At 44.9% G+C, this 25,797-nt stretch overlaps 1 protein-coding gene and 1 pseudogene across 1 annotated transcript; both read left to right on the forward strand.

Moving 5' to 3' along the window:
- The first annotated feature begins 308 nt into the window (after positions 1 to 308).
- Positions 309 to 5,523, forward strand: BTG1 (BTG anti-proliferation factor 1). Its single transcript, XM_066634404.1, has 2 exons — positions 309 to 530; positions 4,194 to 5,523. The coding sequence occupies exons 1-2, from the start codon at positions 383 to 385 to the stop codon at positions 4,556 to 4,558; spliced, it is 513 nt and encodes a 170-aa protein (XP_066490501.1). The 5' UTR covers positions 309 to 382; the 3' UTR covers positions 4,559 to 5,523.
- A 5,812-nt stretch (positions 5,524 to 11,335) lies between these two features.
- Positions 11,336 to 11,454, forward strand: LOC136658047 (5S ribosomal RNA; annotated as a pseudogene).
- The last annotated feature ends 14,343 nt before the right edge of the window (positions 11,455 to 25,797 follow it).

The following is a 25,797-nucleotide window of genomic DNA, read 5'->3' on the forward strand; positions in this document are numbered from 1 at the left end:
TGCATTGACCCCACACTTTGCGTGCCTCCTGCAGGCAGCAGGGCAGCTGCAAGGCTCCCACTGGGCGCCTCTCCTCTCCCAGCACAGCAGCTCCATCCTCAGGCTGCTGCGGCTCCCTAGCCCTGCAAACCTCGAGCGCCCGGGCTTGTTTACCAGCGGGTGACGTCACCGCTCCTCCTCCCGCGCCCCTCCCCTCTCGGAACGCGACGTCACAATGGTGCGATGCTCCGATTGGCTGCGGCGGGTTCTCGGAGCCGTCCGCGGTTATAAAAGGAGGCGCGAGCGGCGCTCCGCCTCCGTGCCGAGCAGAGGGAGATGCGGGTAAGCTAGCGGGAGCCGCAGCAGCAGCCGGGCTCCGCGGGAGGGAGGCGGCCGAGGGGCCATGCGCGCCGCCCTCCTGAGCCGCGCCAGCATGATGCGCGAGATCGTCGCCGCCGTGGGCTTCATCGCCAAGTTCCTGCGCGCCAAGGGCCTCCGCAGCGAGCGCCAGCTGCAGACCTTCAGCCAGAGCCTGCAGGAGCTGCTCGCAGGTGAGGCGCCCCGCGGGTGGGCACGGCCCCCACGGCCCCGTCCCGGCCGCTCGCTCGCTCGGGAGCGCCCCACTGGCTGCAGCCCCATCCTCACTTCCCTGGGAGTAAGCCCCACTCGCTCTAGTGGCGCTTACTTCTGAGTAGGCACGCATAGCGTGGGCTCTGAGGCTCCTGCCTCATCCACACTTACCTGGGAGTAAGCCCCACTGACTGTAATGGGACTTAAGGCTGAGTAGGCATGCATAGGATGGGACCCTAAGGCTGAAAACCTACCCACCCTTACTTGGGAGTAAGCCTCATTGACTATAATGGGACTCAAGGCTGAGTAGGCATGCATAGGATGGGGCCCTAAGGCTGAAAACCTACCCACACTTACTTGGGAGTAAGCCTCATTGACTATAATGGGACTCAAGGCTGAGTAGGCATGCATAGGATGGGGCCCTAAGGCTGAAAACCTATCCACACTTACTTGGGAGTAAGCCCCACTGACTAATGGGACAATTCTGAGTAGACATGCATTAATCCTAGCCCCACTTCCTTGGGAGTAAGCCCCATTGGCTGTAGTGGGGCTCAGTTCTGAGTAGGCATGCAGCAATCCTAGCCTAACTTCCTTGGAAGTAAGCCGCATTGGCTATAATGGGACTTAGTTCTGAGTAGGTGTGCATAGGATTGAGCTGTTAGGAACTTCCTTTCTTTAGGGACCCCTCCCCAAATCTTGTTTTGTTTCTTCTGCTGTACTGGGAGGAAGGTGCTTGCAGGATTTATTATCCATCATCAAAATCATCATCACAAAGCCATGTTGTTTTTGACGGGATTTTGCACATATCCACCTATCTAGTCCTTCCCAAAACCTATTTTGTATATATCCGCTTACCAAGTCCTTTCCAAGACCTTCCTGAGACCTATTGTTATTATTGGGAATATTTATGTTTTGCTTTTCCACAAGAAGTCATGCACAAAGCAGTAGTAAAGGAAATCAGCAAATGGTTCCCTGCCCCCAAAGGGCTCACAATCTATGCTGAAAGAGCCTCCACCCCCAGCAATAGCGACTGGAAAAGATGACCATGCTGGGGTGGTGAAGAGGGACTGTTGATTTCTCCCCCTGCCTAAGTAGAACAGGGTGCCAATTTGAAAGGTACCTCTTTGCCCAGTAGTAATAAACACTTTAAAAGCCCCCCCCCCAGCAACCCCTGCCTTTTTGCACAATGCATGAGACCAGCACACTCTTCTCTTTCTTCTCTCCCCCCCCCCCCTGCATTTGTGGGATTAACAGCACTGCAGTGTTTGTTGGCCTTTCCCAGAGTCCTTTCGCAATAGTGTGGTTAATAGTCATTGTTTGTGCTTGAGGGTGTCTGTGTTCGTTTTCTCCCTCCCTGTGGGTGAAAAGTCCCTTCCCTCTGCTGTCTTCAGTTCTTCTTTTCCTCCTCTTTGGTGTTTGTACTCTGAGATCACGTCATGCAGTTCAGTTCTCTGCCTCCTCCTCCTCTTCCTCCCCCCATCAGTCTTCTATGCAATTATGGAAAGTCCTGCCCTCTTTTTTTCCCCAGTCTTCTTTCAAAGATATTTTGTGTGTGTGTGTGTGTGTGTGTGTGTGTGTGGTTATTTTCCTAATCTACATAGTGTGTGTGTTGGGGATTTGTATACAGAACCTTCTGAATAGGTTCTTAATGTGCAGTTGTTTATCCTGCATCCTCTGCCCTGGGACAGTGGCCAAAAAGGCCCTTGCAGAGAACCTGTAACTGTTGGGTTCTATGGGGTGGCCTTATTGGCTCTTACATGCGTGTGCTAGTATTCTTCCAAAGGGTGGGGGGTAATGTGTCGTTTTCATCTTTTCATGCTCCTCATGTAGCATTTGGAGAAAGAAAAGTCGGGTCCCAAACCCCTGTTTGCCTCTGAGCTGAGGAACAGGGTTTGCCTGATTCACCTTGGTGCAGCAGTGTTGCGATGGTGGTAAATGGCAGGATTTGTTCTTTGTGCTGTAGTCAAACCCCTCAGTTGTTGTGTATGTTTGGCCCATCTCTCAGTAGGGGTGCCCCTTCCTCTTCCCCTGGCCTAAGTCTGCTTTGAACCACATCAGTGGCCATTTTCCTCCTTATTTGGGAATTAGTGGGGGGAAGGTAGGCAGCCCCTGTCCAACTGCAGTAGTGAACCTTTGCTAATCCCTGCTGCTGCTTGCCCTACAACATAAAACCAGCCTTTCATTTTATTTTCTGTTTGCGGTGCCTAAATGTGGCTTCCTTTCATTGTAGAGACAAAGAAGTGCCACTAGTGCGAGTGATGAGATTGTAGTAATTTGGTGTGCTATGATTATTGTGTGTATTGTGCTGTGTGTGTGTGTGTGTGTGTGTGTGTGTGTATTGCAAGATTTCATCCAGCAGCATTGGAGCACAAACACCATAATGACCATTATATGCCATATAGTATTTGCATCACCATTACTGACCCACATTTTAAATAAAAATAAAGGGTGCATTAATCCTGTAAGATGTGTGTTTTTAAACAGTGTTGGGTTGCAGGGAGACTCTACCAATCTCTAAAAAGCTATCTGATTTTAAGCAGTTTTCAGAAATTAGCAGGTTATATGTGTTCAGTTGATCAAACACATTTTATTTTTTTAGAGCACCTCTTTGGGAATAATTCTGAAATTAGGTTTATAAATATGTTTATTGTATGTAGCGTTGACAGGCTTCAGTTAACACATTTGTCTCTATTGTAATAAGATTCCTTTGCAAACAGAAGAGCAAATCTCTTCCCACTGAGACAGTTGGATATAATCCATACAATTAAATTTGTGAAAGTATAGATCTGTGCAGTTCAAGTTGAACATTAAGATTATACAGAATAGTCTAATGTGGTGTTAAAAATGTGTGTTGTCCAGTGCTCCCATCTAACAGATAACAAAGGAAGCAATTGGTGTTAGAAAATACACTGAATACGTGTGTCTCAGAGATTAGGAATCTCTGAAAACATGTTCATAAAAATATCAGTAATGTCTTCCTATGGGGACCTTTGCTTAGCACTGCAGTCTGAGCACAGTGTCTCATGTTAGCCTCACACACAGGCATACCCATTATGAAAATGCAAGTCTGGCAACAAGGGAGGAATGCATTTCTTAATTCAATTTCCAGGCTGATCTGGAAAAAGGATATTTGAGGGCAATTCATGCTTTACGCCGAGTTGTATAAGAGTGTGGATCTGGGTATGAACTGGTAAATGTGTGAAGTGGTCCTTAGAATTGTACTTCATGTACAGTGGTGCTGGGGGTTTTTTTTTTTGCCCCTGAATTTTAGTTATGTCCCAGCGTTGGCTTTTAGTTACCAGTGAACCATTTTGCCCCCTTGAGGGAATGTCTTTCTGTGCCAATTTCACATAGTTGTATTAGCAGTTGAATTGAGACATCACGAGGAAAACTTCAGTGCTTTCCTGAAATAACCAGGGTAGTTCATGCCAGCAAATAGTACACTTGTTTGTTTGTTTACAGGACTTGTATCCTGTCTTTCCCTTCACAATGTGCAGAGTGCTGTTGTAGCTGTGTTATCTGAGTTTTTCAGCTCTTCTGCCCTAAACAGACTCTACTCTTGAAGCTCGAGGAATGAATCATATGCATTTTTTGAATGGGTCCTCCAAGCTGAGCGTGATCTTAATTGTTTGTTTCCCTTTTAGAACACTATAAACATCACTGGTTCCCTGAAAAGCCGTGCAAAGGATCAGGCTACCGCTGTATTCGAATCAACCACAAAATGGATCCTCTGATTGGGCAGGCAGCACAGCGGATTGGACTCGGCAGTCAGGAACTGTTCCAGCTTCTTCCAAGTGAACTCACTCTCTGGGTTGATCCTTTCGAGGTATCCTATCGCATAGGAGAGGATGGCTCAATCTGTGTGCTGTATGAAGCCACGCCGGCAGGAGCTAGCCAAAATAGCACCAGCATGCAAATGGTTGACAGCCGAATAAGCTGTAAGGAAGAACTTCTCTTGGGCAGAACCAGCCCCTCCAAGAGCTACAATATGATGACTGTATCAGGTTAAGATATAGCCTATGGATGGATCATCTTATAATGGATGGATAAATTTGGTTTTTACTTTGGGTGGGCTCCTCTGGGGAAGGATTATGGAATTTAAACCATGTCACAGCTGTGAAGACCTGGCACAAGATAGAGTGGTAAACTTTATTTTCTAGTGGCAGTGCCATAGTTTGGACAGTACCTTTCACTGATTTTAATAGCCTGTGAGTAAAGATGATCACTTTATTTCCTAAGGTGTGAAGTTGTCCCAGGAAGGCTGCAGTTTTCTCCCAGCTGTCTTGCTTAATTTTTTTAACACCTGTTCTTTCAGCCCAAATCTATAGCTATAAAATTGTCCTCTGCAGTAAGTCCTGCCGAGTAAATTTGCACTATGAGATTTTTTAAAAAAAAGTTACTGTTTTTGGCAGCTCAGACAAAAAAGACTTGTTATAGACACGATAGTACTGGAAATTTTATCTGACAAGACTTTTACCTAGCACTTAACTATATGTATAAACTGTACAAAAGTCACACTTGGTGAGCATGAACTGGGGAAAATTGGTCAGATCTCTGTGGCGCATATTGGCCTTCAAGGTAGCAAGTGAGCAAGATCTGATATGGCAACAGGCTTGAGAGAGACCATATAAAGACACTGTCTGAACTGTGGTGTGTTTACCAGCCAGCTATCTGTACATTTGCTAGCTTGTAGTTTTCTAAGACTGAGTAAACCTCTTATTTTTAGAAAGTGGAGGTCTGGTTTGTACTTTCCTTGTACTTAATTGGGTAAAAGTCTTTTCCACAAACCACCATCTATTTTGTGAACTTTGTTAGTCATCTATTTTTTTCTTTTTTTTGGGTAACTTATGAACTGGTGTAAATTTGTACAGTTCATGTATATTGATTGTGGCAAAGTTGTACAGATTTCTATATTTTGGATGAGAAACTTTTTCTTCTCTCTATAATAAATTGTTTCCTATCTTGGCATTTTAATTTAATCTCTTGTCGTGCTTGCATAGGATGAGTTAAACTATTTTTAGTCCAGTGGGCTTAATGTATTGTAAGGGATAAGCACTGAGCCATGGATGCAGGGGACAATCTTGATATAGTGATGGCTGGATGAGGACCGCTTGAGAAGTCCATAGAACATAGTCATGCGATACTTTAACAGGATTTAAAAATAAATTAAAAAAAGGTTGGCCCGTGATGTGGAAGATAACACAGAGCTCTAGTAATTCCTCAGTGTGAGGAAAGTATGCAGGAGTGCCATTCAACCCATGAGAGCTGTGAACAAACCTGGAAGATGAATGTTTACGTGGTTTCCTGACAAGCGACTAGTGAAATGGCTGTTTTGACGCACCGTTATTTAAAAAGAAAAATAAAGGCTCATTTCTGAAGTGATGGATGCCTGCCCGGTTGGCATTTAATAGGACCAATGTTTTGCAGTCCTTAGGAGCAGACTAATACCCATTCAACAAAAAGGTTGATTGCCTCTTGCTTTTCTTCATATGCAGAGTTTCTCTTAGAATTCAGTAAGCTGGAATTCAGCAAAAGGTATGTGTACACTTTTCCTTCCCAAATTTAAATAGATGTTCTGGGATTAACCTGATGAGGTTTGGCCTTCATTGTGGACACACTTAACTTACAGGCAAGTCCCACCTCCTGAGTAAATGTGCATAGGACTGGTCTGTGAGTCTGTATTCATAAACTTTCAGCATATATTCAGCAGGTCTGGCTATGTTTCAGGCTACTACGCAGGTTGTCCCTGCCCACCTCCTCCAATTATTATTAATTATTATTAACAGTATTTATATACCGCTTTTCAACTAAAAGTTCACAAAGCGGTTTACAGAGAAAAATCAAATAACTAAATGGCTCCCTGTCCCAAAAGGGCTCACAATCTAAAAAGATGCAAAAAGAATACCAGCAGACAGCCACTAGAACAGACACTGCTGGGGTGAGGTGGGCCAGTTACTCTCCCCCTGCTAAAAAAAAGGAGCACTCACTTGAAAAAGTGCCTCTTACCCAATTAGCAGGGGTTTGCCTCTTACCAATTAGCCTCTTACCCAATTCACACAACTGCATTTAGCACCATGTAACTTTCTCACTGTGTTGACGTTCTATGCATTAAGAGGGCAACTTGGTTTGCCTGTTAGATGTAAACCAAGATTCTCATTCTTAGGATCTACTGGCCATCTTGGACTGTGTATTCATTGTACACTTTTTATTTTGTTGTAGCATTCAGTCTTTTGAAGCACCCTGACAACATTGATATTCTTTTGTGGATGGGACGTTCAAGCTTGTTTATACTAGCAAATATAGCTTGGATTCTGGAAGCGAAGATACATTCCTGACTGAAGCTGGAAGTTGTCCTGCTTCCCAACAAAATTCAAAGGCCAAAGTGTAACTTCACTTCAACCGCCCAACTGTCTATATCATGTGCAATTGGTTTGCCCTGTGCTGGAGCGCCAGTCTACAAGCTAAACACCTGTGTCCCGTTTCAAGAGGCAGGGGCCTTTCATACATTCTTGTAATTAGGGTTTCGTGGACGATGTGCTTATAAAATTTCGGCATCCTCAGTCGTGAGGATGTATTGCCATCCCTACCTATCCTATCCCTCATCAGCAAGTGTAATGCACAAACATCTATACAGTATGGAGAGCATGCCGTTACAGCTTTCTATCTACCGTTCACCTAAGCACTATATACAGATGCCTGAGCCAAGGTCCATTGGAGAGGAAGTCCCTAAGCACTTCCTGTAGAAGCTCGTTGGTGTTTGACATTAGCATTCTGGGGGTGGTGTTTGTATGATCTCACGCACAAGTTATGTTCCTTGAACGTTAAAATGCCAGCACAACTCAGTCACTTCCAGTAGTGTAATGTTCTATATATAAACCTGTTGTACTGACTTGAAGGGAGGAAAAGGCAGGCAAGAATGGCTGCCATTGTCCAAAGGGAATAAGGAATCTGTTTCATCATATAATTAACCAAAGGCCATACAACACAAGGTTTATTTTACTTTCTATATAATAGTCAAAACAGACCACCCAGCACAAACTGGGCCTTCTATGGTTCCTAGGTTTCTTTCAGATTGCTGCTGGCTTCCATTGTGTACGTGGTTATTACTATTTTTTTTAAAATAGTTCCAGTTTTTGGACATGTTGCATGACCTTCTTGGGCAGCACTTTTTTTTTTTCATTTGTATGTGGTTGTAATTACTAAGCAGGTCAGCTGCTAGTGGAAAAGGTGCTTACTGATAAGTCTGGCAACAGCTGCTTCGAGGCAACATAGTTTATACCTTCAGCAAACCAGTGCTAGCTCTGAAACTGGAGGACTCATTTATTTGAAGCAGTTGAGATTGCACTGTTGTGGTCATACATCATCAGAACACATAACTCCTTTGGGGGGGGGGGGAGAAAAGCAGTAATTGAAAGTACATTCACAGTGGTTTCCTGTGACTGAAATAACCGTTGTTCAGAACTTCCTCTTTCCACACACACAGGACCTGCAGATGTAGCTCTGCTTGATCTAGCATGCTGTTTGTTTTTGTGAATTTTTTTTTGTATCAACCTAGCACCAGAATATGTTATCTATATGTTGACTTCCTGATGGCAGTTCCCAGCAGTCATCAAAACAATATAAGATTCCACTGACTTGGCCAGGTTGCTCGCTTCTGCTGTACTACAGCAGATGCTGTACTACACCTGCTGTAGAAGCTTAACATGTGGTATTGAATTTGGGATAAGTGTTCTGCCATGGACGGTTGACATTTTTAATCCTTTTAAAGCCTGGGCTGACTTCATTCAAGATCCTTTCTAGTTAAGATCTTCTATATAACTCATGGAGCTGATCTGATCCCTTCCTCTCTTGCTCTTTCATCTTGTGTAATGTTCTTCTCTGGTACAAATCAAGCTTGATCTTTCGCCTTCCAACATTTAAAATGTCAAAAAGGCAGTTAAAAAAATCTTTTAGAAGTACAGCAGCTTCGAGGCAGTTTTTAGCAGTACTGGGTAGAGCATGTTTGCCAAGGAATAGGAGTAGAGGCAGAAAAGCAATTATACTGAATGACGCTGAAGCTAAAATGACAAAAGTAGTGTTTTGCTCAGATAGATCTTTAATTTGCAGAGGTCCTTACTGTCTTCTAGGGATAATATTCACAAAGGCTCTCAGAGGTAAGTTGCTATTACTCTCATAGATGCTGAGAGATGCCCAAAGATGCTGAACAAGATGCTCAGCGGTAGGGCTTGTCACACACCCCCCCTTTTTTTTGGAAGGTGCCATCAGAGATGGCAGCAGTACACAGAAGTGGATGGTTTGTTCCACGGTTGGGATTTTGCTCGACACCCTTTTCCCCAAACTGTGTATCTTTTGAAGGTTCCAGGAAACACATAGCAATATGCTGCCCACAGGTGCACCACTTCCCCAGCCACTTCCAGTAGGGTCATGTCAGGTGGTCACCATGATGGGAAGTGTCACCTGCCGTAATGTGAAGTCCCACTGATTGGAAAAGCAGTGCCTAAGTCCCTTCAGTGAATTCAGAGTTGGGGCTAGGATTGACATGGAGGCCACCAACATTAGCCACTGGATCCTGGCGGTTTCAAGAATTGATGGTCTGCTGAACGTAGAGAATCTGTTAAATAACACAGGGTGGCCCCAATGGAAAGAAGCTTAGTTGAGCAATGATACAACTTGAAGTTAATTCATCACATGTGCCTAGATTTGCATATGAACACAATACTTCTAAGGGGGGAGGCGTAGATGATGTGCAGGTGTTCTCACTTCCCTCTGAGCAAGTTTCCTCTAAGAAGGCTGCATTTTTAGAAGAACATGGGGAAAAAAAATATCTAACTGCATCTATTAGCTGATTAAAATGTTCTTTATTACTCTGATCAAACATCACTTGCCCTAAGAAGAATATGCCGAATTAACTGGCAAAGGTCCTTCCCCCCCCCACTCACTGCTTTCTTCTAGATTCACTTCAAATTCAGTTTACGTGTTATTGTCTGCAGAACAGACAAATATAGCAGGATGTTGGTTTTCAGGTTATTATTTAACTAGCTGTAAGATTGCTAGTGAAGCAGATTAGATATTTTAATCCCTGTTTGGAATCACATATGCTCAAATGGAAGGCAAGAAGTGTTTTTGTAACCTTCATAGGGCCCAATCCTATCCAATTTTCCAGTGCTGGTGCAACTGTGCTAATGGGGCATGCACTGCATCTTGTAGTGGGGCAGCAGTCACAGAGGCCTCCTTAATGTATGGGGTCCTTTTGTTCCCTTACCATGGGGCTGCATTGTGGTTGCACTGGGGCTGGAAAATTGGATAAGATTGAGCCCTTAGTCTACAATCCTGTATATACATGTAGCTAGGAGTAAGCCCCAGTGATCACAATGGAGCTTATTTCTGACAAAAAAGGTATAGGGTTGTGCTTTCAGTTGTTTGAGTCTGCATTTCAGTTCTGCATTGGGGCGTATTTCAGCTATCTTTTGCTGTCTGGAAATGGGATCTGATATATTTTATAAAGATAAAGTCGTGAAAAATAGACACAGTGCCTTGGACTATGGAAATGGTTAGCTGGTCCTTAATTGGTTTATTGCCCTATTACAAAAGCGATGGCTCATGCCTGGTGGACAAACTGACACTTAAACATAGCCACATTAGGATGCAGGCTGTGGGGTTTTGTAGCAACTTTCAGTGAAATGTTTTGGTCAAAATTTTCATTCCTAAACCCTTAGAAAGAAGTCGGTTTCGGCAGGTATTTTTCAACTCTGGATGTGTAAATTATCTTCTGTTGCCAACTGTGTCTTCCAGGTAGCGGAGGTAACTAAGAGGCCTGGTGTTTTGAGCTCCTGATGTTCAGGGTGATGAGTCACCTCAGACGTAAGCAGGACTAGAAAAAAAATTGTGATTGGAAAGCAAAATGTTTTGCTTTGCATATGTGTTTTTGCTCATTCATTCTCGTCAGCTGTTGAAATGCACTGCCTGCTCCCTTTATATTTCCTTCTATCAAAGCTCATAGGATTCTGATGCAAGTAGACTAAGTGGACCTATGGCCTGATCCAGCGGGGCTGTTCTTATAAGTGTCGAGGATCACATTTTGCCCATTTATTGTGTGCCGTGTGAAGTCTTTACTTTTTTTCTTTCTGTAATTCATGGTCTTATGTACTTCTCTAGAAGTCTCTCTCTCCCTTTTGCAGTGGCGCTGTTTGGTTTGCCGAAGATATCCCGGTCAGTTTGTTCCTGTCATAATAACCTTGGATTTTTTTTGGGGGGGGAGGTATTGGGATTTTCATGCTGACAGTTTCAAGGATGGTTTTTGATTCTGAATGAATTCTGAATCAGCATTTTCCATTTTTATAAATGGCCCATAGGTAGGTCAATGGTGTTGTGTACCATTTTATTTACATGGGCACTGAACTATTTAAATCTTACTTCTCTAGTCAGCTTACTTATCACTGTAGTTCTGTGTGTATCCATGTGCATACCCAGTCATTTTGTGGAAGCTCTCCCCTCAATATTCATGCAGTTGTGAGGATGCCAGAGAGGTAGGGACCCATTAGCGCAATGGGGTTGCCTCTGCCAGTAAGGTGAAATACTATTCAGTGTTGAAAGTGACTTGCCCTGTTGCCCGTGGGTATAGTCGACTCCAGTGGCGTGTATATAAATGAGTCCACTCTGCAAGACTTGTGTGCAAACTCACTCCCATTCCTTTACAGGGAGGAACTGCTCAGAACAGGCGAGAAAGGCTTCTAGTGTTCACAGACTTACTGCTCCATCTTATTTTCCCCTTACCTCTGTATAGGCTCCCTAAGCAACTGTTACCCTGCACATGCCCAATCTTGTCTGAGCTTGGAAGCTAAGCAGGGTCAGGCCTGGTTAGTACTTGGATGGGAGACCGCCTGGGAATACCGGGTGCTGTAGGGCTATACCATAATCTTTCAAGACTGAAGGCTGCCAACCTGTATAGGCTCCCAATGGCGAGCAGAAGTCCCAGGAGAGAAAGGGAGTGGAGAGGACTGAAAAGTGGGGGATAGGATCTGGCATGTGCATTAGCCACTGAGATCCACCCCTCAACCTGCTCTCCACCTCCTGCCCTCCCCAACCTGCTCAGAAACTCCCCATGTTTCCCTTCCCCACCCACGGAGCACCCGATCCCAGCTTACTTGCCCTGGGGCACACCATGCCAGATCAGCTCCAATCTGTTGCTGCTGCTTTCTGGTGGTGGCGTTGACTGAGCCGGAAGCGGTGCACTCTGCGCACCATTGCAGGGCCTTTTACAACAACAGGATAAGCGCCCCGTGGCCGTAACTAGTGGATCAGATTGGGCCTTTATAAAAGAAGTTCACTGGGTTTGGGACCCTGCCTGTTATGTGTGAGTTAAATTTGCTTCCAATCTCCTGTTTGCATCCTGAAAGCGTTTGTGAGGAAGTGGTCAGAAAATAGACACACGTGCGCATCTTCATAATGAAGAAATGCACAGGTGTTTTTGTGTCCCATGAATAGAGAATCAAGTATCTGGCTTCCAGATGTACACACCTATGGTTTGTTTTCTCTACAGCCGCATAAGGACTTGCTGTGTTGAGCATTGGTTTAGGTTGATTGATTCCACATAGATGTGGGCAGGCTAATGGCTGCATTAGACAAGCAGTCCCACTCAGACTGCATAATTGGCATCAGGTGCTTGGACTGTACGTGTGTCTTGTGGACACAGTCCGATGACTTGTCTAATGCACGTTGTCCTGCTGATAAACTAGGTCAGCATGTTTTGCCATGTAATTGGGCAAGCCTGATAATAGCCGCACAATAAGAAGGTCCATTTTAAGGAAGAGACTGAAGCTTAAATGGCCACAGCAGGTCTTTCAGTTCTTGTTCATGCACATGTTATGGATGTATGGGTTTCTAAAAGAAAACAACACCCGTGCGATGTGTATTTTCGTGTGTACCTGTGTTTTGACCTTTCAGAATTGAGAAGTGGTAGATATTTAGATGTCACATGCGCACATAGGTGCTACCATGTGCAACTTGCCCAAATGTTAGGCATTTCTTGCTCATGTTTTAAGTAGTTTTGAGTGTCCTTGCAGCCAGCAAGTGCACAGCAATGGATTTTTTAAAAGCTGAGATTCAGCAGTAGTACAAGGTTGGGGGCACAGTGTGTATTTACACACAAGGTAAAAGAGTTCTTTTGCTTTATAGTCAGCCACTTGACCTCTGATTCCAGAGCTTGCTTGTGTACCTTTTCCCCACAGCCTTGCTTAATTCTTCCTTAATGTCAGCAAGCTGTCTGAGATTCCTTCCATGCATGCTGCAATCTGAGTAGCTGTATTTTTGTGATTCTCTAGCTTTATTTTTATATAACTGAACCATAATTTCTATAGCATGTTTATAATGGAAATGACTTGAACATTAAATTCCTTATGGGATGCAAGTCACTGTGATGTCCTATCTGCAAAAAAGCAGCAAGGCAGGGATGAGTTGTAGTGAGTTTGCAATTGAGAAGAGACTTGAACCCCGCTGCATTTCTAGCATTCTGTTCACTGAGCCATGAATGCTGCCATTGCTTTACAAACACAGGTTTAATTGGCAATAAAATTGGCTTGTTTGTGCAAGGTTGTGTTAACCTGGTTTGATTTGGCCCCAATAACTGGTCATGAAGATGAGTTTGAACTCTCTTTGGGGGCATCTGCTGCCGATGTGATCTCTCAGTTTGGGCAAATTCAAACTGAGTTGACCAAACTCAACCCGTGTTCAAAATGACCATGATTTAGCCCTAAAATGTCATGCTTTTTCATGGAACTTTCTTCCATATAAGGACCATTTTGCATAACCACTGGGCACGAAATAAAGACTTGGAAACAAAAGTCTCCTCCTGACCTATGATCATCTAGCAGTGTCCATTTATGGCCATTAAGCAGAATTCCACTTTGGACCCACAGTTGCAAATGTCTTTAAGATTTGCACATGATTTTAGGAAGAATGCATTCTCCCTGAATAATAGTGAACCTGTGACTCTGGGAACTGAGCATACAAGTCAGAAATGGATGCGCTGCTCTGATGCTTCCTTATGGTACCAGAGCAGGTAACTGGGTTTAAGAACGTCCGAGATGTACTTGATTTAAGCAGCCATGCACCATCCATGGAGATGACTGAGACTGGTCTGGGCAGGGGATGCAAGTTTAGAGTGCCCAATTCTGCAAAAACTAATCATGGATAATGCTGATGAAAGGTATATGGCCATTGGGCCAGCCAGTGTCCTAGGTATTTCCGAGTCTCTTCTGCCTGAACTGGAACTTGGAAGTTGAAGTCATTGCAATTAATGGATCATGACCTTAAACATTTCTTATTAAGTAGCACTGCATTATCAGTTATTTGTTGCAGGGAAAGAGATTCTTTCTTAAGAAAGAAAAGAAAAATTAAAGAATTTTTATTAAAGGCAACAGTCTTCCCAGGTGTTAATTGGTGCCTGGAATTTAATAGGTGTTAATGAAAACAAATGTTTATGCAAGTCTGCCTAGAATCCGCTCCCTCACATCATTAACTGTCACTCCTTTGTAATACGGCCGTTTCCCAAGTTCCTGCTAGAGGTACACGTTTTATTTATAATGCGAAGGATGAAAAGCACATTTTCCATATTGGGGAAGTAAGCAGTGCTTGCTCAATGAAGTTTCCATAAACATTTTTTTTAAAAAAAAAATCCCAGTTTAGAGCTCTTAAAATATTTCTTGTAGTATTAAAGATTAAGTACATGTACAGTTGCATAATACAGCTCAGTGCTAATGCAGTCTTACTGGGTTGTGTGTCCTGTTTTCTGTGTTGCTACTCTCTCATTTGGTTCTGTACTGTCCTAAGACCATTGTGCCCTCCCCATATTTCTTTGCGTAGTTTCAGGTGTGTGATCTAACATGGCAGGTGTCCTTTCATTCAATAAGCTGTAATTCCAGAGTCATTCTAACCCAAAAGGTGTTTCAGGCTGCTTCCTGCCTGGAAAAAGAAAATATTTCTTTACCCAGCATGTAATTAATCTGTGAAACTCCTTGCCACAGGATGTGGTGGTGGAATCTGGCCTAGATGCCTTTAAAAGGGGACTGGACAGATTTCTGGAAGAAACGTCCATCATAGGTTACAAAACCAGGTAAACCTCCTGGTTTTGGAAGTAGGCTATTCCAGAAGGCCAGGTACAAGGGAACAGCACCAGGATACAGGTCTCTTTTGGTCTTGTGTGCTCCCTGAGGCATTTGGTGGGCCACTGTGAGAAGCTGGACTAGATGGGCCTTTGGCCTGATCCAGCAGGGCTCTTCTTATGGTCTTTTGTCCTAGGACAGCAGGGCTTTTAAGAGACATAATGTTTTTCTGGAATACCCAGAAGCGGGAAATGCAGATCCATCTCCAGCAGACTCCAGAAATAGTGTCTTAGGAAACAGTGTCTGGATCTGGTGTGTTCCACCAACTTCTGATTCTTCCAACTGCATTCTCTTCCCATTAGTCTCCTCTCATATGGAGCAAGGGAAAGGCTCTGCAACTGAAAAAAATGCTTGAGGGAGGAACACAATCTCACTGTCTCTGCATTCCACATGCAAAATTGTGAAATTAATTTTCACATCAAACAATCCAGTTTGAGTCAGCTCTCAGTAATGTGCAGTTCTAAGTGATCTGGGTTACAGTCCTATATTCCTGAGTAGTTCTCTATTCTGCAGTGCAGTGAGGTCTCTATTCTCCACTGCAGTGCAGTGATGTCCAAGACCAGGGAGTCAGACCCAGAAGTATGGTGGTGGCGTGATGGTGTTGCACTGCAAGGCATTCAGGGGTCCGCAAATATGAAGGGGATGACATACACAAAACTGGCTGCAGGATCACTTGCTTACTCTCAGTTTTGCCGGCCTTCACCAGGAAAGGGTGTGAGGTAAGTCCCAACTTGGAGATGACCAGAGCTCCATGCTGATACCAGGCTGCCCATCTTAGATGCACCGGGCCCAGCCAAGAGCAAGAACAAGCTGGCACCAGCAGCTGTTGCCACTGCTAAATAGAAGTACCAGCATGGCTTCTATGGCAGGGGCAGGAGACTGGTGTGAGATGAGTATGAGGCACCCCTTCTATCAGTCTGACACTCAGATTCATCTGGCACCTAAGACAGCCACTTCACCCTATCTCCTGGGTGGTCTGGCCTAGTCCACAGTGATAATGGAATGTGCTTGATCCATTGCAAAAGGCATTGGCATGATCATATTTACAGGTCTTGCAGCAAATCAGGTCACGGAGGACTGATCATCTGGGCTCCAATCTGTTCTCCAGAAGAAAGTGGAGACATTTCTGGTGACCAGTTCACAAGAAAAACGGCAACCCCACTGACATTTCTTATCTGAAACAGGAACAATGGTGTCAACTCTCACTATATGAACCAATCTGCCCTTAGGAGTGTGTTACTCTTCTCTAAGGTGTGTGTGTGTGGGGGGGGGGGGGAACGATGATGACCCTGTCTCTCTTGTCAGTGTCTGGATTAAGCAGCACAGCTGAGGTATTGGCAGATATTATTATTATTATTATTATTATTATTATTATTATTATTATTATTATTATTATTATTATTATTATTATTATAATTTGTACCCCGCCTTTTTGCCCAACAGATATCTGGGATGGCCTGTCTGGAGGTTCTGTTGCTGGGGAGTGAGCCACAAGCTGGGATGAGACTGAACATTTCCTAAAGCAAGTGCCTCTCAAGGTTTGTTTTCCCTTTTGAGAGGGAGCAAACAAACTATGGGGGCTCTCCGCCATTTCTCTTGTGCTGTCATCCTCCTGGTTTTCTTGACCTCTGGCTGGTCAGCATAAGCTCTAAGTTTGTTTGTTCTGGTTTAAGCTGGACTTTCGCAAGAACCGCTTTGCTGTTCAGCTCTGTATCCGGTTTCAGTTCCAGTTGCACAATAACTGAGCTTCCAAGCTTGTTTATGAACAAAGGAAAAACCGTTGGTTGCATTCTGCCTCCCGCCCCATTCAGGCCGTTGTTGCTGTGGTGCAGGGCTCTCCCTTCCTTCCCCCTTGGCTTCTGAGATCGGAGTCGATCACCTCCTTTGTTACCCCTTCTCTGATTCAACCGCAGTTGCCCACAATAAAGTTCTGTTGCTTGACCCAACATGCAGGCATTTGGTATAGGAACTAAAGCCATCACTATAGATCAGTCACCTTGCTCTATATATTTATGAGATGAAAGCCATCTTCATATTACTGCTTCTTTGGTTCATGGAGGGGGGATCTTAAAGATGAGTAGTGGAGAAGAAGCATGGGAAAAGTGCTAGAGCAGGGGTGTCAAACTCGTTCCATAGAGAGGGCTAAAGTTAGCATTCATGATGCCTGCTGAGGGCTAGAATAATAATAATAATAATAATTGATAATTGATAATAAACTTTATTTATACCCCACCCTTCTCCCCAAAGGGACCCAGGGTGGCTTACAACATGTTAAAAACAGATTAAAACATAATTTCACAAACAGATAAAAACATATTAGAAACACATTAACAGATACCATAAAACAGTAGTCAGATAAAAAGTCAAATAAAAAGAGCATAAAGCAGCAGATCGTAGAGGAATCAGTCCTGTAAAAATACTAAAAGATGTAAAAAAGATGTTTAAAAGGCCATGAACTCTGAAGGCTTGTTTAAACAGAAGGGTCTTCAGGCCTCGCCAAAAAATCTCAAGAAAGGGAGCCATTCTCAAGTCAAGGGGAAGGGAGTTCCATAACATTGGTGCCACTACTGAGAAGGCCCTATTTCTTGCCGCCGCCCCACATACCTCCTTAGGCGGTGGCACTTGTAAAAAGGTCTTCTCTGATGACCTAAGAGGACGAGCCGGATTGTGCGGAAGTATGCGATCTCTAAGATACCCTGGCCCTAAGCAGTATAGGGCTTTAAAGGTCAAAACCAGCAACTTGAATTGGGCCCGGAAACGAATGGGCAGCCAATGTAGCCCCCGGAGAAGCGGGCTGACAGAGTCAAACCGCCTAGCTCCAGTGACCACACGGGCTGCCGCATTCTGCAGTAATTGCAGTTTCTGGACGGTCTTCAGGGGCAGCCCCACATAAAGCGCGTTACAATAATCTAACCTCGATGTCACCATGGCATGGATCACCGTGGCCAGGTCTGCATGATCCAAGTATAGCCGCAGCTGGCGCACCAGCCGAAGCTGAGCGAAGGCCCCCCTAGCCACAACCGCCACCTGGGAATCCAGGAGCAGCTGCGAGTCCAGGTGGACCCCCAAGCTGCAGACCTGCTCCTTCAGAGGGAGTGCAACCCCATTCAGAGCAAGTCGATAGTCCAGCATCTGCATCGAGGATTTCCGAACCAGGAGAGCCTCTGTCTTATCTGGATTTAATTTCAGCTTGTTAGCCCCCATCCAGATCCTCACTGCTTCCAGACAGCACTCCAGGCCCTCAACCGCCACCGTGGAGTCTGGAGGAAAGGAGAGATAGAGCTGGGTGTCATCAGCATCATAGAAGATGATAGAGATAGAGCTGGGTGTCATAGAAGTGACTTCATTAAGTAGAAAGTGACATCATTAAGCAGATGATGGCCAGAAATGAGCACTTTCTTCTCACAGAAACTCATTAGATGCAAATGACAGAGGAGAGAATGTGCAAATCTTATTCATATTTTCAAGATATCAGAGACTCCAATATAATGAGGGGGGGATACATTGCCTCCAGGGGCTGCATTTGGCCCGCAGGCCTTATGTTTGACACCCCTGTGCTAGATCATTGTTTCTCCAGGAAGAACTTGCGGTGACATCATTCTCTTTAAGGATACAAGAAACCACCATATACAGAAGCATAACTAGGATGGAGCCTGAAGGGCACTCTCCCTGGGCATATGACTGCTCTTTAGGCTCTGCCCTAGTTATGGAGGAGGTGCTGGTGGCTTCATTCCCCCTGTTCCTTTCCTTCAAAAGGGAGTCTCCAGAAGAGAAGGAATGGCATGTGTGAAACCACCAGTGCCACCTCCTCCAGCGAGAAACCGGAAGTGACTCCATAATCTAACTCTTCAAGGTATCTTCACATTTTTAAGCTTTTCTCATATCTTCTAGAGCAGGGGTGCCCAAACCCTGGCCCGGGGGCCACTTGCAGCCCCCGAGGCCTCTCAATGCGGCCCTCAGGGAGCCCCCAGTCTCCAATGAGCCTCTGGCCCTCCAGTGATTTGTTGAAGCCCGCACTGGGCCAACGCAACGTCTCTCAGCGTGAGGGCGACTGTTTGATCTATCGTGTGAGATATGGGATGAGAGCTCCCTCCACTGCTTGCTCTTTCACATCTGTGATGCAGCAGCAAAGGATAGGCCAGCCTTGCTTTGTGCAAGGCCTTTTATAAGCATTGAGCTATTGCAAGACCATTCATTCATTCAAATAAGTTCATCTTTAATATATTCATTTATGTAAACTTATATAAATTTATTCAAATTTTAAATGTAAATTCTTTCCCCCCCCGGCCCCCTACACAGTGTCAGAGAGCTGATGTGGCCCTCCTGCCAAAAACTTTGGACACCCCTGTTCTAGAGCAGTGGTTCTCAAATGTTTAGCACTGGGACCCACTTTTTAGAATGAGAATCTGTCAGGACCCACCAGAAGTGATGTCATGACCGGAAGCGACATCATTAAGTAGAACAATTTATTTATTTATTAGATTTGTATTCCGCCTTTCTCCCTGAAGGGCGCCCAAAGCAGCTATTTTTTTAACAATCCTGTGCTGCAGTCCTACCCACACATACCCAGGAGTAAACCCCATTGACTGTCATTATTAAAAGCATATGTATAGTAGCCTGTTAAAAGTACACATCTGTAACATTTCCCCTGATGCAGTCACATACCATGGTAGCATCAAGTCTAATATATTAAAAATAAAATATTGAAATGAATGGGGACCCACCTGAAATTAGCCTGCGACCCACAGTTTGAAAAACACTGTTCTAGAGTCATCTAGCTGCTCTAGTTTGATTCAGGGCACACACACATCCGTTCCACCTACTATTACAGTTCCAGCTGAACATGACCTCCCCAATTAGGATGAAGCCCTGCCATTGACAGACTCCTGCTAGCGTTTCTACAACACTTTCCAGCGTTCAAAGCACTTATTAGCATGCGTTACCTAGTAAAGACTGATATAAGGACACACTTCCTCAAGTAGACTACAGTCTGTCATATATTCGAAAACAGTCACGGGAATTGATCTGAGACCCTTTGACATTCAGAGCACTGAAACGCCTGGAGCTATTCATTCCCTGGAGGCCTGAGTTCTGCACATCTCTTGCCGAGATGAAACTGTTGCTTTCTGCCTTGAGTTTGTGCTTGGCATAGTAGTAGTGAAATGATAGCATGGACAGGGGAAAGGAGAATTCACACATACGTTCTCCTGGCTCGTCTCCTTCGCCGGCGAGCAACAGCTTGTCAGTCTGAAAAAGCTCTCACTGACTGATCAGAAGGAATGCATGCCGCACAATATTGGGTGAAGTCATGGGGTGAGGAGAGCATGTGGGCCCAAGCATTTCCCAAATGTTTATGGCATTTTTTACATTGCAGAAGAAATGGGGGAAAAAATTCCCTGTCGCCAAAGGATTCATAGTTTTAAAAAACAAAACCCACACATACATAAGAGAAACACCAACATAGCAAGGGCAGCCCAATCCTATACTTCCCAGTGCCCTGAGGAATGGTGGCATCAAAATGGCAACTGCTCTATCCCACGGGTGCCAGGAAGCTGCTGGAGGCCTCCTTGGGGGAAGGGAACTTTTACTGGCAATCTTGGCTATCAGTGAGAACCATTGTGTCAGATTTTTTAGCCTGACACAGAGGATTGGATTCAGGGGAGGGGCCTCTGCTGGTCTCAGCCCCTCCCTGGGCTGGTTCCTTGCCCTGCCCTCCCCCGGAACACCTCCCCCCCTACTCCAAAAGCCTGCACGCTGCCTGGAGCTCTTCCTTTACTTTGGTCTGCCTCCACACTGGGCTGAGTGCCGGCACACCTTCTTATGAGGGTGCCATAAACTACTTTACGGTGTGTTTATGACACCCAGTGCCAGCACTGGAGCTCAGCGCTGGTGCTATGGCCCACTAGGATTGGACCTTAAGAAAGTTCAATGCTGGGATTAACAGGGACAGTTCATCTCCCCTTTCTAAATATAAGAGAACCCCCACTTCAGAGATGCTCCTTTCCCCAGTTAGCAGGGACAAATAGCTTCAAGGAAGGGAACAAATAAGTTATTACTGATGCTGCCTGTGGGCTGTATGGCTTTACTCTTAAGAGCTGAAAGGATCATTTTAATTTTTCGTATGAGTTTGTGTCCCAGCAATGAGAAGGCATTAGAGCGTGTGGCGTCCCACACAATGCTTAAACAAAAGGGTTTTGTGTCCAAATAGCCAAAACGCATATTAAAATGTGTTGATCCGCTTCTAAATTGTAGTATTCTTGATGCCACAGTCTGTCGTGCATATGTTGTTGTTCTGCTGCACAAAAGATTTTTTATTCTGTTGTGTTTCAGAAAATCTTAATGGATGTTACCCAGTGAATGCTGGAGAACATTGTTGGCAGCTCATCACAATGATAGGTTTGTACCAATGAAAAACGACCGCTGCACTCCACATGCGAGTTGCAAGGCAGCCTGACTCAATTGCTGGTTGCTCAGTCCTTGTTGTCCTTGAATTCAACCTGTGGGAACTGACCTTGAGAGGGAATACAAAGTTTGCAAGCATTACTGCAAAAGCATGTTCATGCAGGCTTTAGAGGACCTGCACATGCCATTTATGGGAGGCAGTCTTTCGAAACGGCTTTCAGAGACTGCTATGTGTACGTGCGTGTTCAGTGCTTGACATGTTTCGTCATCACAAAATGCATCCGTTCCTCAGAGATGTGTTGCTTGCTAGTAGGCTCCTCTTGAGAGAAAGGAAGCTAGTAGTTTTGAGTTGTGACTTTTAATGGTTTGGGACAACTAGTTTGGAGGTGTTGAAGGAGATGGGGCAAGAGAGGCTTCTTTTTTTCCTAACTAATGTTGGCTGATAGTCCTGATGCAGTCACTGTATCTGTTTTGAGAAACTGAATTTTAATGTCTGTGTGTGGACCTTGCTGCTTTGGAACAGGGCAGGCCCAAGAACACCTGAGGCTTGAGGAGAAATGCCCAATGCCTTACGTGGTGAATGCCAACCTCTGTGCTTCCCACTCTGCAATGGTCTAGCTCAGCACTCTCTTCCCCTCCACATTTCTTTCTCCTCTCCGCCCTCCTCCTCTTTTTCTAATCCAGGGAGTGGGGGGAGGAACCCATGGAGGCAAGTGAACGGACAGAGAGGGGTACCTCCCACCAACCTCCGACCTGAGACTTCAGATAGCCTCATGAGTGGGCTATACGTTGGAAATTGTCACCTGAGGGCAGAGGCGGATCCAGTGTTTATGTTGGGGGGGGGGGGAGGAGGCCATAAGCAATACCAACTCCAGAGCCCAGGTCAACCAGGCAGGTAGAAATTGGCTTCTGGTTGAACTTGGCCACCACGGCTGAGGTTTGCTGGGTGGATAGACTTGGGCTCCCAGCCAGGCTTGGAGTCCAGATCCATCAGCTGTCTCAGCCAAGGTTCGCTGAGTGGGTAGACCTGGGCTCCCACCCAGACTGGATCTACTGGCCTCCATGGCTGATGTTTGCTAAGCAGGTAGACCTGGGCTCCTGGCTGTGCTTGGGCTGCTCCCCATTCAGTGGGCACCCTACCTGCTGGTGCTACAGTTTGGGGAGGGCCGCCCCTGCCTGAAGGACTTCAGGAAGGGGTATGGCTTCCTTATCCTGAGCTGTGGAATGTTATCCAACTACTTTAGAATGTCATAGGAGCTAGCCCAAGAAAGACAATTCACCAATGGTTGGCAACCTTCAGTCTCGAAAGACTATGGTATAAGCCTACAGCACCCAGTACGGTCTCCCATCCAAGTACTAACCAGGCCTGACCCTGCTTAGCTTCCAAGATCACACATGTGCAGGTTAACAGCTGGACCAAACTGGTTCCACTAGGGCCTGATTATTGATAACAAATGTTGATAGCAATTTGTCCATAATGTTCCCCCTTCCCTTCAATATAAAGGCTGTGTTGTGTGTTTTGGACTCCTGCACAAAAATACACAAACTCCTACTTAAAAACTAGTCGTACAAATAAATCAGTTTGGTGTCTGTTCCCAAATGGTACCATTTCAAGACATAGAAAGAGTTCTGCGCTAGAAGTACTTTCGCTGACTGTAAGCACTTCTGATCAGCCAATACTCAATTGCATCAGTGACTCTGGATGGATAAATTATGGCTCACGAACCTCCTCGCATGTGGTTCTTGCACAATTCAATGTTTGTTTTTCCTTTCCCTTTCTGAGCTCAGTTAATCCAATCCAGGAGCACACAAGCTGTCATTTGCTAGACTAGAAGTAGGACAAAAGAACGCTAGTGTTAGGGAATATGGGAGGGGTGCTTAATCTGAGGGGGGGGGGAATCTATATTTTGACCTCTTACCAGTTTGGGTATGTGGCTTTGCAGAGTTAATAAACCCCCTTGAGATATAAGTATGAAAATCTTGGAAGAACCAGGTTAAATTAATCCTAATTTAAAAATTCATGTGGCAAATTCTATAATGTTTGAACATAACAGAACATTCAAAATCAGGGCCAGGCCATCCATTATGCCGGCTGAAACAGTTGCCTCAAATAGCAGATTGTGTGTGTGTGTGTGTGGATGCCCATCTCTGCTGACTTGCTTCCACTGCTTCCTCTTCTCCTTCTACTTCCTGGAGTGGAAACGGAAGAGGCAGACAGAGGGAAAGAGGAAATGTGGAAGGGACGAGAGGGCTTAGCTAGAATATTGGAAAGTGGAGGTGCAAACACATCATCAGGTCGGGGGGCAGCATCTGACATGCCCCTCAGGCATCAGGAGATCTTGGGCCAGCCAGTGGTGTCACTAGAGGGTGTGCGGGGTGGTGGTGGACTGGGTGACACAGTCAGGGAGGTGACAACACTACTTGTGTTGAAAATCTTGGTATTTTTGAATATTACTATTAAAGGCGCAATCCTAACCAGGTCTGCTCAGAAGTAAGTCCTATTGTGTTCAATGGGACTTACTTATGGGAAAGTGAGGTTAGGATTGCAGCCTAAGTTATATATCATTCAGTGTATAATTTTGTGCAGAATGCAAAGAAACAAACCATATTGAAATATCTTTATTCTATCAAATGTTATAGCAAAAAAAAAAAAAAAAGAAAAGAGGAAAACACAACTGCCTTATGTAACAATAAGTGGATTTCTGTAAGTCAAAACTGAAGTAATGCTAGAACTCAGTACTAGAGTCAATACTAGAACTCTTATTCAGTTGTGTGAATGTCATCAAGTTGGCCACTGGTTTTATTGTTTGTTTGTTTTGGGTTACTGCTTTGTTGGGTAACCTGTACTGTTATATATCAAAATAAATAAAGTTAATGGGGGTTGCACCATAATGGGGCTGGCTCTAGTGGGGATGGTCACTGCATTTAGGCTCTGCATATGATATTGTAATTTATTCTGTCTGGTATAGGAGGAAGTTCTTCATGGGGGTGAAACAATGATCTCTTATACTGGGGGATGCATACCCTAGGGACACCTCTTGGTCCAGCTCTGATTCAAATAACTATGCTGTTGGGCAGTTCGGTTCATTGGGTCCCACAATATCCAGCAACGTTCCTCTAGGAATCTGACAACAAAGACAAGAGAATGAATGCAATAGCCATTCCCTCTTGTTTGGCCCAGTCATCTGGTCATTGGGGTTGCGCTGCCTCTGGTCACATAGGTTCTGTTAACTGCTATGACAGCAGATGATGGGCCTAATAACCAGGCTGAATAACCTGTTTGCCGTGAATTTATTTAATCCTTTGAAAAGAAAGCATCACACATGCTAGTGACCTTTAGAATGACCTGTGGAGTTAATAATCGCGCCTTGAAGGAAGACCTTCATCCTACGCCTATGTGCCCAACGTTGTAGCGCATTGAGAGAGATCATAATGTACTGTGCCAGGACAGCACATCATTTGATGAACCTTGGCTCAGTCGTTTTTATTCTAAAGAAAAAAGAGCCATAGACGTTAAGTCTCTCTTCATAAGGCAGACGCTCCATTTCCATCATTGTAACTGTTGTTTTCTAGACTTATTTTTTCAGTCCAGGTACATAGAAGCAGCTGTGAGGCATGAATTTGTCTAGCTCCTGTTTGTTTGCTGGGAAAAGGAAAGAAAAAAAAAAGGCAAGATCTGCCATGTGTTTGCAGCATTAGCACAAGGAGCATAAAGCCCGCTTGCCTTTTGTCTGAAGGCTGATGCGCACGTGACAAGAGTCATGCAGCCCTTGAGCAAATGTTTAAAGAGATTCTTATACAGCCGAGCTGAGCAAACAGTCAGGCAGACCTCTTTAACGTTGTCAGACCACATTGCAGCAAATGCGCCGGCACCCAGCACATTCATTGCCTTTGTGTCACGGAGCATAAATGGCATGAAAACGTAGTTTTGGCTGTGACTTTAAAAAAAACAACACAGCATTGAGGCTGTGTATTGAGATGTCACTCAGAAAATGGCTTTATCCAGAGTAGTCCCACTGAAAAATGATGCGCTTGTACTAGAATTATAGGCTTGAGGGTTCCACGATTTTCTTCTAACACTTGAAGAACTGGATGTAGCCTAGGTGGCCAAATGACTGAGCTGTGAACTGGGAGGTCCCGGTATAGAGGCATGCCCTCTTATCTGGCTCTTCAGGGATTCCTTATAAGGCATTAAAAATGTCACTTCTGGTTTCTCCATGAAACCAGAAGTTGCATTTTTTTTCCACTTCAGAGCTCAACGTGAACTCTGCAAAGGCCACGGACGAACGTCCCTGGTTTCTGCAGAGGCCCCTCCAGAGGTGAGGGGAGCTCTGCTCCCTTAGTCTCCGGAGGGGGTGCACACGCTGGGGGGGGCAGACCTGATCCACAGATAAATGAGTCCATGAACATGGAATCTGCAGGTATGCTTCCCCCCTGTACATACAATGCAACAGGGACAGCATCTATTTTTTGGCCTCTATGTTTGTGTGTCGGGGCTGCCCACTTAAAGTGTTGTTCAGGTGTGTTCCTAGTGTTGTCATTAATGTCAAATGCAAGGGAGGACACTAGGATACAGGTCTGTATTGTCTTGCATGCTCTGTGAGGCATCTGGTGGGCCACTGGGAGATATAGGAAGCTGGACTAGAAGGGCCCCCATTGGCCTGATCCAGCAGGGCTCATCTTATAT

This window comes from Tiliqua scincoides, chromosome 7, assembly GCF_035046505.1.
Source record: "Tiliqua scincoides isolate rTilSci1 chromosome 7, rTilSci1.hap2, whole genome shotgun sequence".
NCBI lineage: Eukaryota > Metazoa > Chordata > Lepidosauria > Squamata > Scincidae > Tiliqua > Tiliqua scincoides.